The 19,785-nt window shown below is 45.2% G+C and overlaps 1 protein-coding gene across 1 annotated transcript in view; it reads right to left on the bottom strand.

Moving 5' to 3' along the window:
- Positions 1-1,094: 1,094 nt before the first annotated feature.
- ITPR2 (inositol 1,4,5-trisphosphate receptor type 2) overlaps positions 1,095-19,785 on the bottom strand; it is a 243,979-nt gene continuing 225,288 nt past the window's right edge. Inside the window, exons 56-57 of the mRNA XM_017829118.1 lie at positions 5,702-5,863; positions 1,095-4,464 (exon numbers count right to left, since the gene is read on the bottom strand). Of these exons, the coding sequence (XP_017684607.1) occupies positions 4,378-4,464; positions 5,702-5,863 (249 nt within the window). The 3' untranslated portion in view covers positions 1,095-4,377. The remainder of the gene's footprint in view (positions 4,465-5,701; positions 5,864-19,785) is intronic.

Below are 19,785 nucleotides of genomic sequence, written 5' to 3'. Positions count from 1 at the left end.
CAAAGGAAACATCCTTGTCTACAGATGCTTTTGTCATAGCAGTGGAAATGGAGGAGCTGAATTCACTTGCAGGCCGCACCATGAGCCTGCTGATGTCTGCGCAGACAGTGCCAAGGGAGATGTTTCCTCCCTGAAATGCCTCTTGAATTAAAATGTACCTTTGGGGAAAACAATTTTTTTTTTTTTTAAAAAAAAAGAAGAGCCCTGGCATTAGGTTCTCAGGCCTGCATGCAAAACTGCTCCCATTTGGGCTTAGGAGCTTAATGCTGGTTTGGGGGCTTTTTGTTTTTAAATACGACTATGATCTTGGGTTGAAAGCTGCATGAAACCCAAGATTCTCTTAGGATATCCTTTTTGCAGAACCATCTAATAAACCTAGTAGCAAGCAGCTCCTTTCCATTTAACCTTAAACTCATACCAGAGAATAGAAAAGAAAGCTAATTCTACTCAAGGCTACAGCAAGTTGGTATAACAAGTGCACAGGAGAAACAGCATGCTCTATTTAATAGGATTTTTCTTATTAATTAATTAGCAGGCTTTTTCTCCCTAAGAAGAGTCCTCATTCTCATCCTCATAAATACTGACTTTTTGTGATAAACACAGCTGGGAAAAAAGGCAAAAAAGGACTTGTATGTTGTACTTTACCTGCCACAGGCTTGTAGGGCACTTCTTTTTTTCACAAGACCACAGATTTCCTCAGCCTGAGTTGAGCGAGACAGTGATTTTAGGCTGTTTGCCTTCCTTCCTCAATCCTTTCACCCAGAAGAGAGGGGAAAGCCCTCGGGGTCTCTCTCTAAATGTGCTACTTGACAGAGTTACACTGAAAACATGAAAAAAAAAGAAAAAAAAAGGGCAAAAAATAGCAATCCGACCCATCATGAACAGAACAATTTACGCCTGAAATAAAATAAATCCTTCCTTTCACTGCTGGGTTCAGCCTCCATCCACTCAGGACTGCATTGATGCCATCTCAAGAAACAGATGCACGCCTGGTGCCCCATCCAAGACCACCAGCCTGGGTTTCCCAGCAGTCTTCAATTCAGAACACACATTTCCCCCACTTCAGTACCAAAAATAAGTGAGACAGACATATATAAAATGACACACTTTATTAAAAGTTACATTCAGCAGCCATGGACATATTTACTTAAGTAGATTTTAATTGTCAAGGAGCTTATAATTATAAATCCCTCTAAGGCATTAAAAGCTCTTAGATGTTTTAACTTTTGCAATCATTTCATATAAATAGGTAAGGTAAATGATGCCTGCCTAAGAAGAGGATACCCCAGCTGCATTAAACAAAGATATACATATAAATATATGTATAAAACAATGTTTTTTTGTTATAAACTCATTGATGGGATGTTTCACAACCTTTAAATCTTGGATCTGGCCCTGCAACTACTACCCACACAAGCAGCCTCCTGTTTAAGTTACCCCATGTGAGTGTACAGATCGCTCACATGGATGAGAGCAGGGCAGTTTTGACAGAAACAGCAAAAATGCCAAAACTCTCAGTGAAATATATATACAATCTGTGCAAGTAGCATCACCTACTGTCACTGATTACAGAGGTCTCTCTTGGAAAGCTATCGACACTGGGAAGGCACCGTGGCAAAGGCAAGCCAATATCTGTCAGCTCTTTCTTTTTGATGCTGCAGCTCTCCCTTCTGAGGAGCAGTACTTGTGCTCTGGAGCCTTAGGAGACATCCTTTGGGGTGCAGGACAGAGAGAGCACCAGCAGCACCCAACTGCAGGCCTGAGCTCAGGGCACAAATCCATCGAGCCTCAAGTTTTCCCAGCTCCAGCAGCAGAAACCTCCCTTGGTGTGCAGTGGCACAGCTGCTTTTTCTGAGTGTAAACAAGAAAAGTGCCAACCAATTCCAGTATTAGCCAACCACCCACCCCCTTCAATAAATAATGATAGCTTAATTTATCTTATAATTGAACTGTGCTTTATATGCCTCTAATAACCACACGTGTGAGGAAGAGGAAATTGCTGTTGCAACAGAAGCTGTGACTAGATCTGGTGAACTGCATAAATTAATTTGAACTGATACAGCTGCAGGGTCTGAGTCTTCAGCAACTTAGTGCTGACTTTACGTTTGTGGGCAACTCCTTTGGCTTTGTGACGTACAGCAGGTCTAGTCAGAGGCAGGTAGGGTTGTATGTTACACCAGTGGCTGGTTACAGTTGTGGCTGATGCAAACTCCCAAAATTAATTCACTGCAAGCCCCTGGGTGCTAAACACCACATGAAGCCCCATCCTCACTGGCCAGCGAGGCTCATGGAAGGGGTTTTTCCCACCAAAGCGATGCCGGAGCAGTAGCATCAAGACCTCATACACAGCAAGCGTGAAGGAAAGGCACACTCCAAGATTTATCCCTAAAATACTGAAGACAGCTGCTTTTCTGTTCTCTCCTTTGACCTAGCAGCTTCCCTACCACCAGCTCACCACGCCACAGCCACATCTACTCATGCCTCAGAGGTAAAGACATGGCACCGACCAGTGCCACCCACCTCCTGCTGTCTCCACACACTCCCTCTGGCCTGGGGAGCAGCTGATGCCTGGCAGCAGCCAGGCTGTGAGCCCATCAGCAGAGGAGTGGAAGAAAATTCAGTCTACCACCACTCACTTTCACTGGCCTTGTGCCATTTCTGATATTTTTGAAGGACACAATTGAAAACAACGGGAAATGTTTCAATGGTAGAAGAATCAGACCCTAAAGTATATTATTTTTATCTCAGCCATATCATTGCCACAAAAAAAAAAAAAAAGAAAAAAGCTTCAAGAATAGGTTTGAATTTGGGATAAAGAGAGTGAAATGCCCCTTCCTTCCCTTTACTCTACGTCTGCTGGTTTGAATTGTGCCTTAAATAAGAAAACAGCATTTCTACAAGGAGAAACTGGGAATATTGGAGCCAATATTTTCACCTTTGATCAAAATGGCATTTATAACAAAATGAAAAGGTTATAGAGGAAAAATCACTGCAAAAAGATTTTGGTTTAAATAGCAACTCCATGTAACAGAGGTGCATTTTCAAATGCACCAAGACAATCTGGTAACCAAAACCCACTGAAAATGAAAGTGAACTGAGAACACAATTCCCATTTGTGCCACAAAAAGTCTTCTCCTAAAGGACACAAGAGCCCTCTGAGGCTCTGTGGAAACCCTGTAACTTTTCTTTTAAGCCATCCCAAGAAATACAAGATACAGCAAAAACCTGCACAAGTGATTTGGTTGCTGCCTTTCATAGAGCCCAGAGCTGGAAGGAGCTCCTCTGATACTGCCCCCCTGTCCCCCACCAGCCAGGCCAGGCCTGCCAGCCCTTAAAAGCAAGGAGGGCAAGCAAAAGCATAAGCCCATGATCTTTAGCTCAGAAGAAAAGCTGGCAGAATACGGTGCTTATTTACTCAAGTCAACTCTCACTGAAGATGAGTTTATGGAAGGTAATTGACACCATTACAGCTCCATACAGAAAGATATTTCTAAGCTTTTTTAAAAAAATAAAATCCCATACACACTTCAAACTACAAGTATATTTTTTTTTTTTGTCCTGAATCCTCCATTGGAACTTGAATTTAAAACACAGTTTAACTCCTCTGTATGTGAAATCTCATGGCCACATTAATCAAAAACATGTGAAGCCAGGAGAAAGAAATCACTTCCAGTTATGTTGTCAGTGTTATGTGCATAACATTCCCACAGCTGTAGATCCATTGTGCTCCATGTTATAAATAAGAAATTGCATGGTGACAGCTAAAATTCAAAAGCGTTAATGTTTCTCTTTGCAACTCTTTTTCTATTTTTTCTTTTTTTTTTTTCCTCCAGTCTTTTGAGGCTTCTCCCCTTTCCCTCCAAGTAGAAGTTACTTGAAGCAACATTATTGCTCACCCGACAGACATATTTATGGTAATTAAAAAATAGTAAATGCCAAGCAAATATGACTAATGTTGCTATTTGGCAAATAAGCCAGAGACAACCTATTGAATCTGATCCAGGCTCTCGTATTTGTGTTAATAAACATCTCTCCTTCTTCTGCTCAGCTCCGTTATCCCAGTGCTTTAGGGAGAAATCAGCTCCCAGGATGCAGCCAAACGCTGCCCAACCTCCGTCGCAGCCACCACCGAAGCCGTCGAGTCGAAGAATACAAACGAGCTCCCTTGTATCTCTCACATTCTAGGTTGTGGTCCCTTTCAACCATGAAAAACAGCTACAAATTGTTCCCAGAGCTAAACCACTTAACATCTTGGCACTTGGTTGTTTTTAACTTTGCAACAATAGGCACTGTTCACTCCTCTCAATCTCAGTTTTTTTATTCTATAATAAAGCGGGAATACTGATGAAAGGCTAGTCACGGCTTCTCCCCGTGGTATCAGGGTGGTGGCATGTGATGATTCACATGGGGTGTGTTTGATCCAAGAAAGCCCAGCCTCTGCTTATTCTTCCTTTGTTCTGTCATCTAAGGTGGAAAGGCAGAGAGAGACGAGTTGAGATTTTCTTTTTTTTCTTTTTACTATTATTTAGCAGTCACAGAGTAAGATACATATAAGCAAAACAACAGGGAGTGGAATTCTTTTCTTCAGCATTGAAAATTACAAGTAGGAGATGTCTTTGAAGTGGGAGATCTGTTTCCTGCAAAGTATGGACATTTTATTCTCATTTGTACATTATTCTTATCCCCCCGCAGGTCTTGCAGTGTATTATTTGCACTGCTATTGTGCTGTGTAACCCTGCAGAGGGTCAGCATTTGCACTTGGTGCTGTACAATCACGGAATTAAAAGATGGTCCCAGCCACACAGAGTTTAAATTTAAGCCAGGAGAGAACAGATTCAGCCAGAGGGGGATGAAAAAATCCCACCAGGATAGTGTGGGTAAGCACAATAAGCAATGGTCTCAGCACATCCAGTCTAAACCTTTGTCGACTTTTTCACAGGGAAAAAGTTTTAAGGAGGGATTTGAAGGGGGATAATTAGATAATTCTGTTGATGTCACTGAAGTGCTTCCCATAAAGAAAACACAAAGATGCTTTTCTGAAACTGTAATGAGCAAACCAGAGGTGAACAGCATCTGTAGCAAAAAAGGGAGATGGCCTTTTGATCCTGAAGCGAGAGCAAACATGGCAGGGGGTTTAGGCAGGAACTGGGCTTTAAGGGGGGCCAGCAGCTTGTGCTCCATACTTGAGAGAATGGGGAGCCCGAGGAGGGGCACCAAGACAAGGGTGACACAAGCAAAGCAACAGGCTGGTCAAATTGTTTTCACAACAGCACTGTTGATACTCTTAGTGGGGGAAAAAATCCAAGTGTGGGACACAGAGGGCTTTTCTCCTGGCTCCCATCAGTATGCAGCTATTCCTGACACTGCGCCGATCTCAGTGCCGGGTTGTGCAGCACCTCCACATGCGCAGCCCTTCATCGCTCTGGCGGTTTTCCCTCTGTCCTTGCATACCCACCAGCAGGATTTCATAACTAATTCCCCCTTGGCTTTTCTCCTTACCTGTTCTCTGTTGTTGCTAATAGAGTACAATTTCATTCCAGACCTGTATCAGTGTACCTACTCAGAAAGCTCACTGGAAGGACAGAAAAAAACCTTTCTAAGACAAAAGTCTCTTTTGTAACAGTGTCCTGACTGTGACCGGATGAAAGGGAGCACGTTCACCCACACATGCCCACATTGCTACCCATGGCAGGGCACCTACCTGTTCCTTGAGCTCAGCGAGCTGACTGGAAAGTTGTTTCACAAGGCTCATGGTTGACTCCAGCCTCTCTTGCAGGTTCCTGATTTCGTTCTGCTCACTGTCGCCTTCATTGCTAACCAGGGACATGGCTCTCATCCGAGGGAACCAGTCCAAATTCTTCTCCTACATGGGTATTAGAAAAATGAGCCGTGTTAGTAGGGGTTTATGCAGTGCTGAAACTAGAGAATGAAAACTCAGGACTTCTACTCAGTAGATGACACAAAACAAATGACCTTAAGCAGTAAATTCAGAAAGTATTTCACACAAGCATTTTCATTCTTGGTTCTCCTTAGCTACAAAGCAGGTACCAACTGGAAAATCTTGGTTGCCCACAGCTGCACCTGTGTGGCAGCATGGGCAGTGTTGGCACATTCATCCATGGCTCTGGCATGCAGAAATGCCTGCTGGATCAGCTCTAGGGAGACTTCTCTGGTACACCAGCACCAGGAAAGCCTGAGTGCTCCCTGTGCTTTGCTCTTAAGTGTATGCAGGGACACATTTCCCCACTGTCTCTTCAGCTTGGCTGGTCTCCATCTGTTTCGGCTGTCCTTGCAGCAATGTCAGCGAGCCAACACCAGGAAAACAAAATGAGTCCTCTCCAGACCGGCCCCAAGGCTCATGCCTGATGCAAGAGCAGAGGAACCTGGATTCAGCCGCCCACAATGGAAGATTTGGGGTCCTGGGAATGGCTTAGGTTTCCACATGCTATTCAGACCGTGTATCTCAGGTAAATGCAAGCACAACCCCACGGCCAAGGGTTAACTTGTTAAGGACCAAGCACTCTATGGAACAGCACTGAACTGGGGTGTTTCTCAATCCATGGACTCAGGCTACGAATTCAGTCATGCTAAAAACCCTGTGAGTAAATGATATGAGTCAGGAAGGTGATGTGCATCTGCATGAGCCTGAACTGTCTCCATAGCTCAGGGGCATGGATATCTGCATGCAAAGCTTGATAGAAGGAGGAGACGGAAGGGTGCAAGACTAGGAGAAGTGGCAACCACATGGCCCGCAACCCTCTTTGCCTGGAGGCACGAGACAAGGGAAACAGGTCCTGCACCAACGCACCTCTGCGCTCCACCTTGGGCACAGTGGGAGGATGTGGTTAGGTCATATGCACCATGTTTTGCAACGGGCCTCTACGGACATGTGCACTTGATAGCTTGAGATGAGAAACAGAATGAGTTGGAAGTGTGTTTCTTCCAGTCCCCTGAGCTGCTAATGGCCCCACACAAACAACGCTCTACCGGGAGGAATGAAAAGGAGTTCTTTCCCAAAGTCCACCCACAAAACTCCTGGAAGGCAAGAGCTGTGCTACTTATGTTGTCCAAGTATTTGGTAAAGTTTTAAGTGCATCAAACTTGCTGTAGTCTTAGATTTTGCCTCTATTTTTTTTCTATGAAAATAGAAAAGCCAGTGATGATCCTGCAACATCCACAGCTGGGCAGCCCAGGGCAGTTGCACGTGAGCAGGGTCCAGGCAGGCCTGGCCTGACAGAGCTGCAAGCCCAGGGATATACCAAGTGAACACAGCTTTATTGTGCTTCCAGAAGAATTTCCTTTCAACTCTGTAGTGCTCTGCCCTGATCACCAAAGCCTCCCCTCCTACTGCAACATGATTTAGAAACAACCAAGCTAAGCCTCAGTAAACATGGAAGCACTTATTGTATTCGTGTTTCTCCACTATTTGCATTATCCCAGTCCCCTCGGTCAGCCTGGACAAGACCAAATGCAAAGCCATACGAACTTTAGCTTTTTTTCCTCCTTTTTAACTCAGAACTTCTAATGAGTTTTTGCCTGGCTGTGCAACCTCTGGTGCTGTCACCAAACCAAGGAGGGAGTAGGACCGTGCCCCCCGGCCGCGGTTTGCAGCCCAGGGCTGTCAGCTGTGTGCACTGGTGGAATGAGGCCTCTTTCCTCGCCGCTCACTTCTCCAGCCTCGTGATCTCATTATGACAATTTACTGTGGTTACGCATGATGCCATTTTCAATGGGTCATAACTCATTCAAATCAAAACCTGTTTTCACCAGCTCTGCTGGTGAGCTCGAAAGGAGCGCACGTGACCTTCCCTGCTGGATATCCCCGGCTGACACGCGGAGCAGGAGGCTCCTATTTCTGCTGCATGCATTCCCACTTACAAGACCAGCATTCATTTTCCACCAGTACGCTCCCATATTTATTTTAAATTTATTTTGGCCGGGATCTAGCAGAGCATTCATCACGTGCCCAGCGTCAAGCACAGGTGTACTCATTTATACTAAGCTTAGTTTGTGCACAGTGACTTTCTGGATCAATGCCTTTTTTTTTCTTCTTTTTTTTTCAAAATGTTTGCCAGCAAATTTGTCTGCCACTACAGGCACAGAACGTTAATTCAAGGCAGCTACAGAGAACAGAGCTGTACTTGTATCTGAATGTTTCCTGGAAAGCTCTGGTATATGCACCCATTACAGCTCCTCTTGCTTGAACCACCTGAAGATACCAAATGGAAGGCCACAGGAGCCAGCTGAGGGACCAGGAGCCCCTTCAAGACTCAAAACAACACCAAAGTTTCAAAGCTAGGCTGCACAAGGAGAGCAATCTGAGAGCAATCCATCATTGCGGTTCCTCTGTTTGCCGAGAACTGCTGCCAGAATTGTGAAATGCACTTTGCCGGTTTTGTTTTCCATCTGCCACTCCTTCAGGACACAAGGCAGGGACCGACAGCTGCTTTGGAAAGATTTTTGTGGACTGACCCTCCGCAACACTGCAGCATCCAGAGGAACATCACACAAATCTGTGCAGATGCAAGACATCCTGGCTCAGTGGCCTTGCCTCTCTTGAGGCATCCAGCATCACCTGCTTCCTTCCTCCTCAGCACAACATCACACTTCCTGGAAAGAGGGATGACCAGGGGCAGGTTGAGAGTGCACAGCATCTCACCCCCTGCCACAGGTTGCCATGGTGCACACAGATCAGATGTGGCTCCATCTGGAACCACCCTGCACCACGTGCCAGCTCATCTTGGCCACCATGAGCCCCAGAGTCACAGGAGCTCAATGGCAGACTCCACTCATTCATGTGTGCCCAGCTTTGCCTTCCTAGAAATGCTGTGATAATCTCTTCCAGGAAAGAAACCCAGGCGTGGTTTAGTTACAGATCAAGAAGATCCAGGCCTTTTTTTTCCTAAGTATCGTGGAGGATTAAGCAAGGACTTGATCCAAGTTCTGACAGAAGCTGATGGGTTTCCATGGACCAGAGACCTCATGAAAAGATGTTACTGACTTCTACAGGTTTTCATTACAGCAGAGAGGCAACAGGTCAAACACCTGCCTGCTGGTCTCACTTGGTAGTCCCAAGTGCTGTGTTGGGAACAGGCAGGACTTTGCTTCTTGGTTCTCAGCTGTAATACACATCTAATGAAATCAGTCCAGTTGTGTGTCTTTGTCATGCAAAATATCAGAAAGATGCAAAATTCAGTAGGAGACACATTCTAGCCTGCCAACCTGTCTTCAAGTTAAAAATACTTATCTAGCTTTCACCAATAGTTCCATTATAGTGCACACAGCAGGTACATTCCCTTGCTGAACCACGTGCTTTTGCCAGTCAATATTATCTTATTTTTTCACTGCATTATGAACTGCAGAACTTTATTAAAGGGCAGCATGAAAATTAGCTCTGGCACACAGCCCTGTTTGCTGAGTCTGTGCAACAAACAAACAGCAATTGCTGCTGTGGACGAAAAAACTTTTGATCACAAACCTGCCAGGATCCAGAAGGCAAATTGGACAAGGCTCCTCAGCCGAAAATTTTAGTGATCTGCAAATGTTCATGGGGGAACATGCACTCTGTGACTGCTCAGCAATGGGGAAGCTATTTTTACCTCAAGGTAACTGCTTGCCAATTAACTGGAGGTCATTAACATGTTTGTACAACCCCAAACATTTGTTCTAGGACTTAAATGTTTATGGGCTCGGTCCAGGGTTCACCTTGACCAACTAACACCTTAAAGCTGTAAAACCCCAGCCTCCTCCACGCTGCATGTGCGCTCCTGGGGTTTTGCAGGATGTTATCCGTCACGCCTTAGCCATTACTCCTAGAAACCCAACCGTTTTGCCCAGGATAGCATTCACTCAGACATTCTGAAGCCCGTCTGGAACCGAGAGGCAATTTGGAGAAGAAAGGCAGGCTGCTGGCAGGGAGCAGGGCAAACCTCTGCAAACAGCTGTCACGGGACTCAATCAACAGCCACCAGGTTAGTGTGAGGTGACACAACTCGAGCATTAATGAGCTCGCAGAGGGCGAGGTATGTGGATGGGACGCTTTAAAATGCAGTAGCTGCCTCCTGGACAAATAATTAATTGTTAAAATGTACCAAAATCTTCTTTCTAAACAACCGAGGTTGAACACAGTTATGTTGTTAGTTGTTACTGTTATTTCATCCTTGCACAGGACAGCAGCCCAACCACAGCAGCCCACCTATGGATTGCAGCATCTTCCTGCTCCACGCTCTTCCCGCAAGCATGACTTGTGCCTTGCAGAATCCATATTTAAATATACATCTGTGTCCAGCCAGACAGGAAGGCTGCAGGGACAGAAAGGAGCTGCAGCCTCCTCTCTCCCCGCCAGTTCAGCTAGGAGAAGGGAAAAAAAAAAAAAAGGAAAAAAGGGCAGGTGGGGCTTGCCAAAAGGCTGCGGGCCAAAGAGACTGCACACGAGCAGGGCAGACATTTTGTGTGGTGATCCAGCGTGCTCCATCCTCCCCCCTCGGCTGGCAGCACTCCAGTGGGAATCTCAGCTCACCCGGGGTGAAACCTCTCTGCAAGGTACTCTGGGTACACGTAGCCGCGAGGTGCCGACGGCGAGGGCACATGCCTGAGAAATCACAGGGCTTAGGGGATTTGCTACTTGTGTTTTCTGAGAAACCTCAAACCCTTCTGCTCAGAGCAAAAGTCTGCATCTGCCTCCTGCAGTTTTCTGTGCAACTCTGCTTCCCTTCTGTGGGCTTTTCCAGGGGCATGGCAGAGCAGCGGGCTAATTCCTCCCTTCAGGAAAACATTGCCATTTTTTCTGACTTTGCTAGCCCTGGTTGAGCATGGATGGAGAAAAGACTGAAGAAATTAATTTAGAGTTTCTATACTTTGTATGAAGTCTCTCTTGAGCCATCCCTGTCCTGTTGGCACAGCCAACTGGCTTCAATCGAGCTCCCACGCTGAGCTGAATCCATGCCTCCGGAGTAATTGGCAGAGGGATGTTTCTTTAGGAGGTGCTGGTTTCACAGGCTAGCAGCGAGATGGATCAGCTGCAACCAGCAGGAAAGACTGGGCTGAGCCTTTAAAAAATAGATTACTAGATAACAGCAAGAGAAAATAGGTCAAAGAGTAGGACAAAGGGGATGAAGTCAAGGAGCAAAGGCAGCCTAATGCATACTTTGAGATGGTGTCACGGCCACGGGCTCCGAGTGCCACGGCACCATCAGCTGTGCCAGGCTTTCACTTCTCCAGCAGCCTCCACTGCAGTGACTCTCAGTGCTTTCCACCCCGTGACCCCTTGTTGCAACATGAAAACAAGCCGTTTCAGGACTTCCCTCCTATCTATTCACTAAGAAAAGCAGCAATGACTGCTCGTGACTCCTCCTGGGTTGTGACCTCCCCAGCTGCACGCATCAGGACAGGAGACAGGCCACTCTGTCCTCCAGCCCACCGTTTCTTGTCTCACATGGATTGTTCACTCCTTGGTGACTCAGCGAGGCGAGCAAGATAGTCAGCAGAGGGCTTTGTTACCTAAGACCAAGGCTAAGAAAATAGGTATGCTCAAAGCCCTCTCTCCTCCTCAGCTGGATGGTCACTGAAGGGTGCAGAAGAGGAGCACAGATATCAATCACCATGAGTCAGGGGAGGTTTAGATTGGATATGAGGAAAAGGTTTTTCACCCAGAGGGTAGTCGGGCACTGGAACAGACTCCCCAGGGAAGCATTCACAGCACCAAGACTGTCTGAGTTCAAGAAACATTTCATTTGGATAATGCTCTCAGGAACATGGTGGGTTCTCGGGGTGTCCTGCATAGGGCCAAGAGTTGAACTCGATCTTGATGGGTGCCTTCCAACTCAGCATATTGTATGATTCTGTGGTCACTGAAGGGTGCAGAAGGGGGGCATGGACATCAATCACCACGAAGGTTTGCTACCAGCACCCTGGTGTGCTGCCCTGGGCTATTCCTGGAGTTCCACCCTGCAACACACACTCATGGGCACGCTATGAACAGCAACCACCATAGCAGCCCAAAAAAAGCCTCCTCGAGCTTTAGGAAGACTGTAGCCTCTTTAGAGAGATCGTAGCTCCTCAAGTGCCCATTGGGTGGTAAAACCCTGCTGCTCCAGTGCTGAGGAGAAACAGCATTGGCCACCCCGTGGCCTCTGCAACTGAGGAGCAGCTCTGCCGGGAAGTTGGGCACAGCTTCACCCTCTGCCACCCCACTGTGCCCTCGGCATGAAGGCAAAACAGACCCCTGGCATTGCTGCTCTCCAAGCAGGCAGCCCGTGTGCCCTTTCAGGCACGGGAATGAACAGACTGTTCACTCCCTTTTTCTGAGCCAGCACCTTGAATAAATACTTGAGTGCTGGGTACAAAGAGATCTATTTACTGAGAATTATTCTGTATGTCTGAAATGTAAATAAGTCCATCCATTCCCTTCCCAGATATGCTGCCCATATAAGCAGAGAGATCAGTCCAAGCGACCTTTCGAAAGCTATTATTTTTCTGCCCAGGGACAGAGTCTGGTCCTAAAAGTCTGGAGTTATGTAGCTCCTACAGCCACCTTAAAAAAGGGATTTAAAAGATTTAAGCTATCGTGTGCTTTAGATGACACAGGGCAATAACCACTTTGTGATTTAATCACAGACAATAATAATTTGGTTCAGTGCATGATTCAGCTAATCCACAATTTGATAAACGTTCATCCTAAACTACAAACCCAAATAGCTTTCTGCAAATCCTGTTTGACACTTTAATGTTAAGACTGTATTTGATAAGCAATCTGTGCTGTACAAGAATATAGGGAGGGAAATTAGGAATTGTTATGCATCTATATGCATCCACGACAGTAATTCAAAGAAAATAAAAATAAGCCCTTGGCAATTACAGATAAATCTGTATGCAACAAAAAACCTAATAGGTCTGGCTGGGTCTGTACTGGATTGATACGTTACAGCTCCCATAGCTCACAGAAAAGTAGAGAAACCTGTTTCCCCCTGAAAAAAAGGTTGAAACCACAACGCTGACCAACCGTTTGCTTTAGCAGTGTCATTGATGCATTTACTTTCATTTTAACTTAGCTGACTTTTTGAGGGCTGCAACAGAACCCATCGCCATAATTCTGGGTAATTGTGAGACTGATATCCAGGCCAGTCAGTTATAAATGTCTCAGTGTTTCTGTATCAGCATTCCCACTTATGATATCCCTGCAAAAATTATGGTGAGGAATCATAATTAACTCCAAATTGCAAAGATTTTTCACTGATGCTCTACAGGGCAGTTTCAACACTCAGCTTGAAGTTCTGTAAAGAACAAGCATCCCAATATTTCTGCTTACCAAACACACCAAAGGAACTTGGCATTTCCAAAAGATGGAAGCAATCATGAAAACAATTTTTCCAAGTCAAGGCCATAAGTTGGAATGTGCTCTCACACCCCTGTTGCGGGCAAGACATGTTCATTTCTCAGATGCTACTTTCTTCTGCTGTTTCAATTGCTCTCTGCCACCTTATCTCTATCATAACCCCAAGAATTGATATTCTCCTCTGCAAATCTTCAAGTATCCCAACACCACCATCTAAAGCTAGGATGTGGTCCTTAATATTTGTGCCCTTAAAATAGATATAATTATAGATTTGTGCAAAACATGAGTTTATTTTTCCACATTCCTGTGTTTTTATGTTGTTAGTGGTTACGAGACATACTTTAGGAAAAACACTTCAGATTATTCATTTAAAATAATTAAATTATTTCTGATATAATCCCTGGATCTTGTGCATAACGAAACATCTGGTACAGAGATTAGAAAATAAATGTCCTTGGCTTTTTTTTTTTCCTCTTTTATTAAACAGATGTTGTTGATACAAAACATAGAACTGTAAATCATAGCCTGCATGTGGACACAGACTGTCACTACTGAGCAGAAATTTACTGTGGCTAGATAGAGGTTTGAAACAGCAATGAATCACTGGCTTACTAACTTTATTCATGTGGGTATGGTTTCAATATTCTGACATTAAGTGCACATGTCCTTAAAAAAGGAACCTTCTAATGGCAGCATGGGAGGCTCTGGTTTAGTTCCAGCTGCCTCGGTGGGGGAAGAACAGCATAATGCAATGGCAGTCTGTGTGCAGAGGAACCTGGCAGGTCTCTGTCTCTCCCCTCACAGCTGGTTCAATGGCTGCTGCTGCTGCTGTTGAACCCCTCAGGCTCTGCTCTTCCAGTGCCACAGTGTCCTGGGCAATCCTGTCACAGGAGAGGTGCCGAGCTGCCCACACAGCCCCACCACTGCCACCAAAATCACAGAATATGCCAAGCTGGAAGGATCTACAAGGATCATCGAGTCCAACCCTCATCCCTGCACAGGACCATCCCCAGCAGTCACCCCCTGTGCCCCAGAGGATCATCCAAACCCTCCCGGAGCTCTGGCAGCCTTGGTGCTGTGTCCACTGCCCTGGGGAGCCTGGTCAGCGCCCAACCACCCTCTGGGGGAAGAACCTTTCCCTGAGATCAAACTTGACCCTGCCCTGACACAGCTCCAGGCTGTGGGTCCTGTCCCTCGTCCCCCCCAGAGCAGAGCTCAGTCCCTGCCCCTCCTCTGCCCCTCCCAAGGAAGTTGTAACTGCAATGGGGTCTCCCCTCAGTCTCCTCCAGTTGAACACACCAAGTGCCCTCAGTGTCCTCACACGGCTTCCCATCAAGGAAGACCCTTCACCATCTTTGTTGCCTCCTTTGGACACTCTCTAATGGCTCAATATCTTTCTTATATTGTGGTGCCCAAAACTGCCACAATATTCAAGGTGAGGCCACCCCAGTGCAGAGCAGAGCTGAACAATCCCCTCCCAGCTCTAACTTCTTTCTCCTTCTCCTTCCCCTGCTGCTCCTGACATCCTTTCAGTGAATTCACTGCTGGTTTGCCGGACAGGCTCCCGCCGAGCTGAACAGCAATGGCATTTCTGCTTCCCATTGACCGTGTTTAAAGTGACCGGAATTCCGATGCCTCTCCAGCCCCTGGCCATTCCTACCCCCACACTCCCACACTGCTTGCACCAGCAGGATGAAGCTCCCCCTTCTCCTATTCTCCTTTTAATATTGATTTTCCTTCACAAAACATGCTGGCAGGCGCACTCCAGACACTGAACTCCAGACAAAAGCACGTGGCACGAATCCCACTGCAAAGCAAACATACCCTCCAGTACCAGGCCCTGCTGGGGACACAGATGATGTCTGCTCCTCAGGGGCATACAGCTGCTGAGGACACCACCAATTTTGACTTGTTTTTGTCAATGTGCCTGCTGGTTTGATCCAATGAACCAGGGCCTAACTCCATGATTAGACTCCAAACCATGACCTCTACTTCCTATCTTTTGTAGCACAGGATTCAGGAGCATACTTGTTGAAATTCATGGCGTGTGTTTTTTTTTTTTTCCACATTTGGTTTTAGTTCTCTGGTCCTGTCACCTTGTATTTTGCAAGTAGTGTCCATTTCCTAGCTTTAGCTTTAATTTGGTGTAACAGAATCTTTGGGAAATACAAAGACTCAGCTGGAGACTCATTTTTCAGAGGCTCAGGACTTGACCTTGTTCTCAGCTTTACACAGGCAGAGCTTTGCTGATTGCAGCACGATTGTTCTGGCTTAGGATACTGCCAGAGCCAAGGCATTTTGAATCCTGATCTGATGTTCCTGCTTTAGGCCCATTTTGACTCTGATGTATTTTGCACATGGGGCAGTATGAAAAGACAACTGAAAGAACAACACTTTCTTTTAAAATTAATAAGAACTATCACCTATCGCCACCCAGCACTGCTTTTTGAAGTAACGATGCAGTCATGCACATACCTTATATGCGCATAAAATCACAGAACTGTTAGGGTTGGAAAAGACCTGTAAGATCATGAATGCACATACTTGAGTATCACTCAGAGGAGAGGAAAAAAAAAATCTAAGTTTCTCTGTGAAGCATCTCTTGACAAAAACGCAGCAAACAATGGCCACTTTCCAGCCTTATGGGCCGGAACACCATCAAACTACTACCAGCCTGCTCTCTAATCTCTTGCTCTGGTCAAATACTTGCCCATGGGTTTCTCTGCACATTCCTCTGCACATGCAAACACAATGGCTCAGCACTGGCCCCATGCCAGGTCTGGCTGTGGCACGGTGAGCAGCAGATCCCACAAGGTGCCACCTGCCCACTGGGAAGGAAGCACAAAACACTCCTATTCCCTTTGGAAATAGGTGGAAACTAGCAAAACTGGGCCCTCAAGTTGAAACATCTACTCACTCAGGTTTGTGTTCACTGTGTGCTGCTTTCAGAAGCTGCAGGCATAGATCAATAAGAGCAAAAACCACCACGCTACCCTGTGATTGTTATCTGCCTATACTACATTTTCATTTAGTATTCTAGCTTGCATTGGTGGGAAAATATTAAAATGGATTCTCCGTACAGATCTGCTTTTTCTTTTTCTTTTTTTTCCCTCCAGCATTTAAATATGGTTTGCTGTTCAATTAAACTGCATTTTCTCCTGAGAACAAGCAGATGATCAGTTTCACAAACCCGGAGTTACAATTCTCCTTCAGCAGCACCCAGGAAAATGAAAAACAGAAACAAAACATTTTAATCACATGTGTATAAAACACACAGGGTTCATTAAATATGATTTAAAGTGGCTTGTTTGTTTTGGAGACTCTTTAGAGCTCCTACTACCCCAAACTCACAGAAGTGTAATGTGATTCCTGATCTATTGAATTTTGGAGGATGGCTGTAGTGGGTTCCATTATATATAAATTGGATGTAGCCAATTTACAATCCCCGATATATACTTTTATCTCAAAATGCCCTGTGAGGCAATTGTGTAAAGTACTTTATCAGGGATTGTTGTTGGTAATATTGCAAGATTTCATGATGTAAAAAATACATCAATGTCATTTAAATTGAACAAAATGGTTCCCAGTTTTTTTTTTCTGTAGAGCATTTTTAACCATCTTCTCAACAAATTTGTTCAATAAATACTCTATGAAACAAACATTTTGCACTTTGTCCCACAGATGCAATTTGCCAACCTGATTGATTTCTTTCTCTACAACTAATCTGATTTCTTTAGGCTATATATCTTCTCTTTTATTAAAGATGATGCAATCTTAGCTTTTTATCATACACACATCCACCACACTAAAAAGAGAGAAGATTCCACGAACTAGCCTTGCAACCAAACAGAAAAACCTGACACAAATCTCATAAAGCTGGTCCCAAAAGATAAATGGCACAATGAGACTAAAGTTACACAAATTCAGAAACTTATCCATGCACAGTAATACAGGCCCATGGATTTTTCTTCCCGTGACAGATACAGAAAACAAGTAACTTCATCATGTCTGTAGCATCTTGCAAATCAAGCTCACACTAATGTTGCACCCAATCCTCCCAAAATCTTGCTGTCTCTGCACTGTGAGAGCTCAGAAGCAGAACTGCATTTTTTGTAGCCTTTCCCTGTTTTACATCTTGCAGAATCTCACTGCTGTGTTTTGATCCAACCAAAGTCACGCCTATTTACTTTTAAATGGTGTTCCTGGTAAGGCAATGGCCTCGAACTCATCTTTTACTGATTGTCCTCATGTCTTTGGGGAAACCCATAGCCTTTCCCTTCCTCAGCATCTGCAGTTATCTGCCTTGGCTGTGGACAATTTTTCAGCCTCTCTCCTACTCAAGTAGCCAGAAGCTTAGTATACCACTGTAATACAGAGAACAATAATTGTTTTCAAATGTTGAAATAATATTCTCAAACAGCACTGGAGTATTTTTTGTCTGTTGCTTCTCCCATAGAGCAAAATCAAATTAATTCAGTTGACATGTTTTGGGATCTGCTCATCACACTGTTCCTCTGGGGTTCGTCTTCTTATCACTATCTGTGATCCCAGGTAAGGCCCAGTTTTCACAAGGCAAAACCCTACACAGCCGATCCCAGGAGAACTGGGGCTCTGCTACTGCCAGGATTTTAAGCATAACAGTAGGTGCCTATCCAGTGCCTTGGAGAGCCTTTCCATCATCTGAAATCACAGACTAAAGGTCTGCCTGCATGCAGATCCATCTCAAGCCACATGTTTCTTTAACAAAGGGATAAAAGATGGCTTTTGCAGGCTGCCTGGAAAGTTAACAGCTCCAGTCTCTGGCAGGTCAAGGCGAGAGTGAATTCCAGCAGGGAACCGCAGCCCGTGTCCTGCCAGCAGTGCTACTCAGCTCCAGGGCGCTCCAGCTGGAACACCTCCACCCCGTGTTCGTGGGGATGTGCAAGTTTCAAGGAACACAGCCTCCTGTCCAGACCCCCTCCTCGAGTTTTTAAGGCCAGCAGCAAGCGAACAAACAGGAACCCAACTCGGCTCACTTATTTTCCTTTGCAAACTGAATGAGTTGAAGTTGGAAGGAGGACAAGGGGGCTGTGACTGCACTGTATCACCAAGGCAGAATTCATCTTTGTAGCAAAATCAGTCTTTGAAGCCTAAATACTGGTCAACAGACAGGTGGCCAAATCTTTCAGACACAGAGGAAATTAATCTAAGCTTACAACTGAGCCACAATACCACAGGGGACAAAAAGACTAGTGCTGGGTCATATCAAACTACTGACTCTGGACCTCAGGAGGGTAAAAAGAAGCCCAAATCTCAATGAATATGCTTTCGGGAAGTTTTAGGCTCCACTCTGTAACTTGCAATCACATTACAGCTTTGTATTGGGAACTGATTTGAAAGGACAGAGAAAAAAGGACAGGGTTGTGTTGGTGCTGGGACCTGTCCCTTCAGGAGTTAACAAGAATGTGAGGGGCTAAGCAAAGAGAAGGGTTCTGTGGAATGGCACAGCCATTCCCTCACCGAGCCAGCTGGGGGTGAAGGTTATCACCACACTCTCCTTACTGATATCCATCTTTCTTCTGCTGCAGCTCATGGCATCACTTCTAGGGAGGCAGGATCAAATCAGATCCATGGTTTCCTGTTCAAGCAGCAACAGGATAATTAATTTTGCCTGTCTGAAAAGGTTGTATATAAACTTCAAGCCACTAAAACCTCAAGCTTTTAGACAGAGGTACCAAATGAAGCCCACCTTTCCCTTTGTTTACCCACACCTCACACACCACCTGGCCAAGCAGGTCAACTGAATTATTTATGGCAAAGAGCCCATGTCTGGAAGATGCAGAGCCCTTCAAGCAGAAAAGAAGATGCTTGGCTCTCTTGTTGAATAGGAGCTTTGTGCAAAGATGCAAAGTCCTCACATGATGCTAACTTTTCATGCTTTGACAAACACACAAATGAGCAGGAAAGCAGCTAATTAGGCACGTTAGTGTGATTGCTTATTTTATGAAGTGGAGAGGGAGGTGTTCAGCACTTTCATGAGATAATAGTGTAGAGGCAAAATTGTACAGAGAAGCAAAAATAGCAGTGGACTACCTACAGCAATTATCGTTATTTTTGAACAACGAAAGCAACAATAGAAAAATAACTCACAGCAGAAAGAACAACAACAGCACCTCAATATATTCTGTACATGTAAAACTGGATAACACTTGGATATATGAGGATAGAGGGACCTTCTCTCATATACCCAAGCAGTGGTCGGACCTATGCAAAGCACAGTTTCAGCTCTATTTTAGTGACTGCATCACCACTCGATAGCTCTGAGGTCCTCTGTGAACTTGAGCCAGGCCTTGATGCAGAAAAAGGACTTTCTCTGGGAGTTGGTGCACCTAAACTGAAGCCACAGGGCCTGTGCCCACATGGAAGGACACAGAGAGCTGCATTCTCACTCACTCTTCTATTTTGAGCACAAC

Source organism: Lepidothrix coronata, unplaced genomic scaffold (assembly GCF_001604755.1).
Source record: "Lepidothrix coronata isolate B3197 unplaced genomic scaffold, Lepidothrix_coronata-1.0 Scaffold158, whole genome shotgun sequence".
In the NCBI taxonomy this organism is placed as follows: domain Eukaryota; kingdom Metazoa; phylum Chordata; class Aves; order Passeriformes; family Pipridae; genus Lepidothrix; species Lepidothrix coronata.
This window is presented reverse-complemented; position numbering and strand designations above follow the sequence as displayed.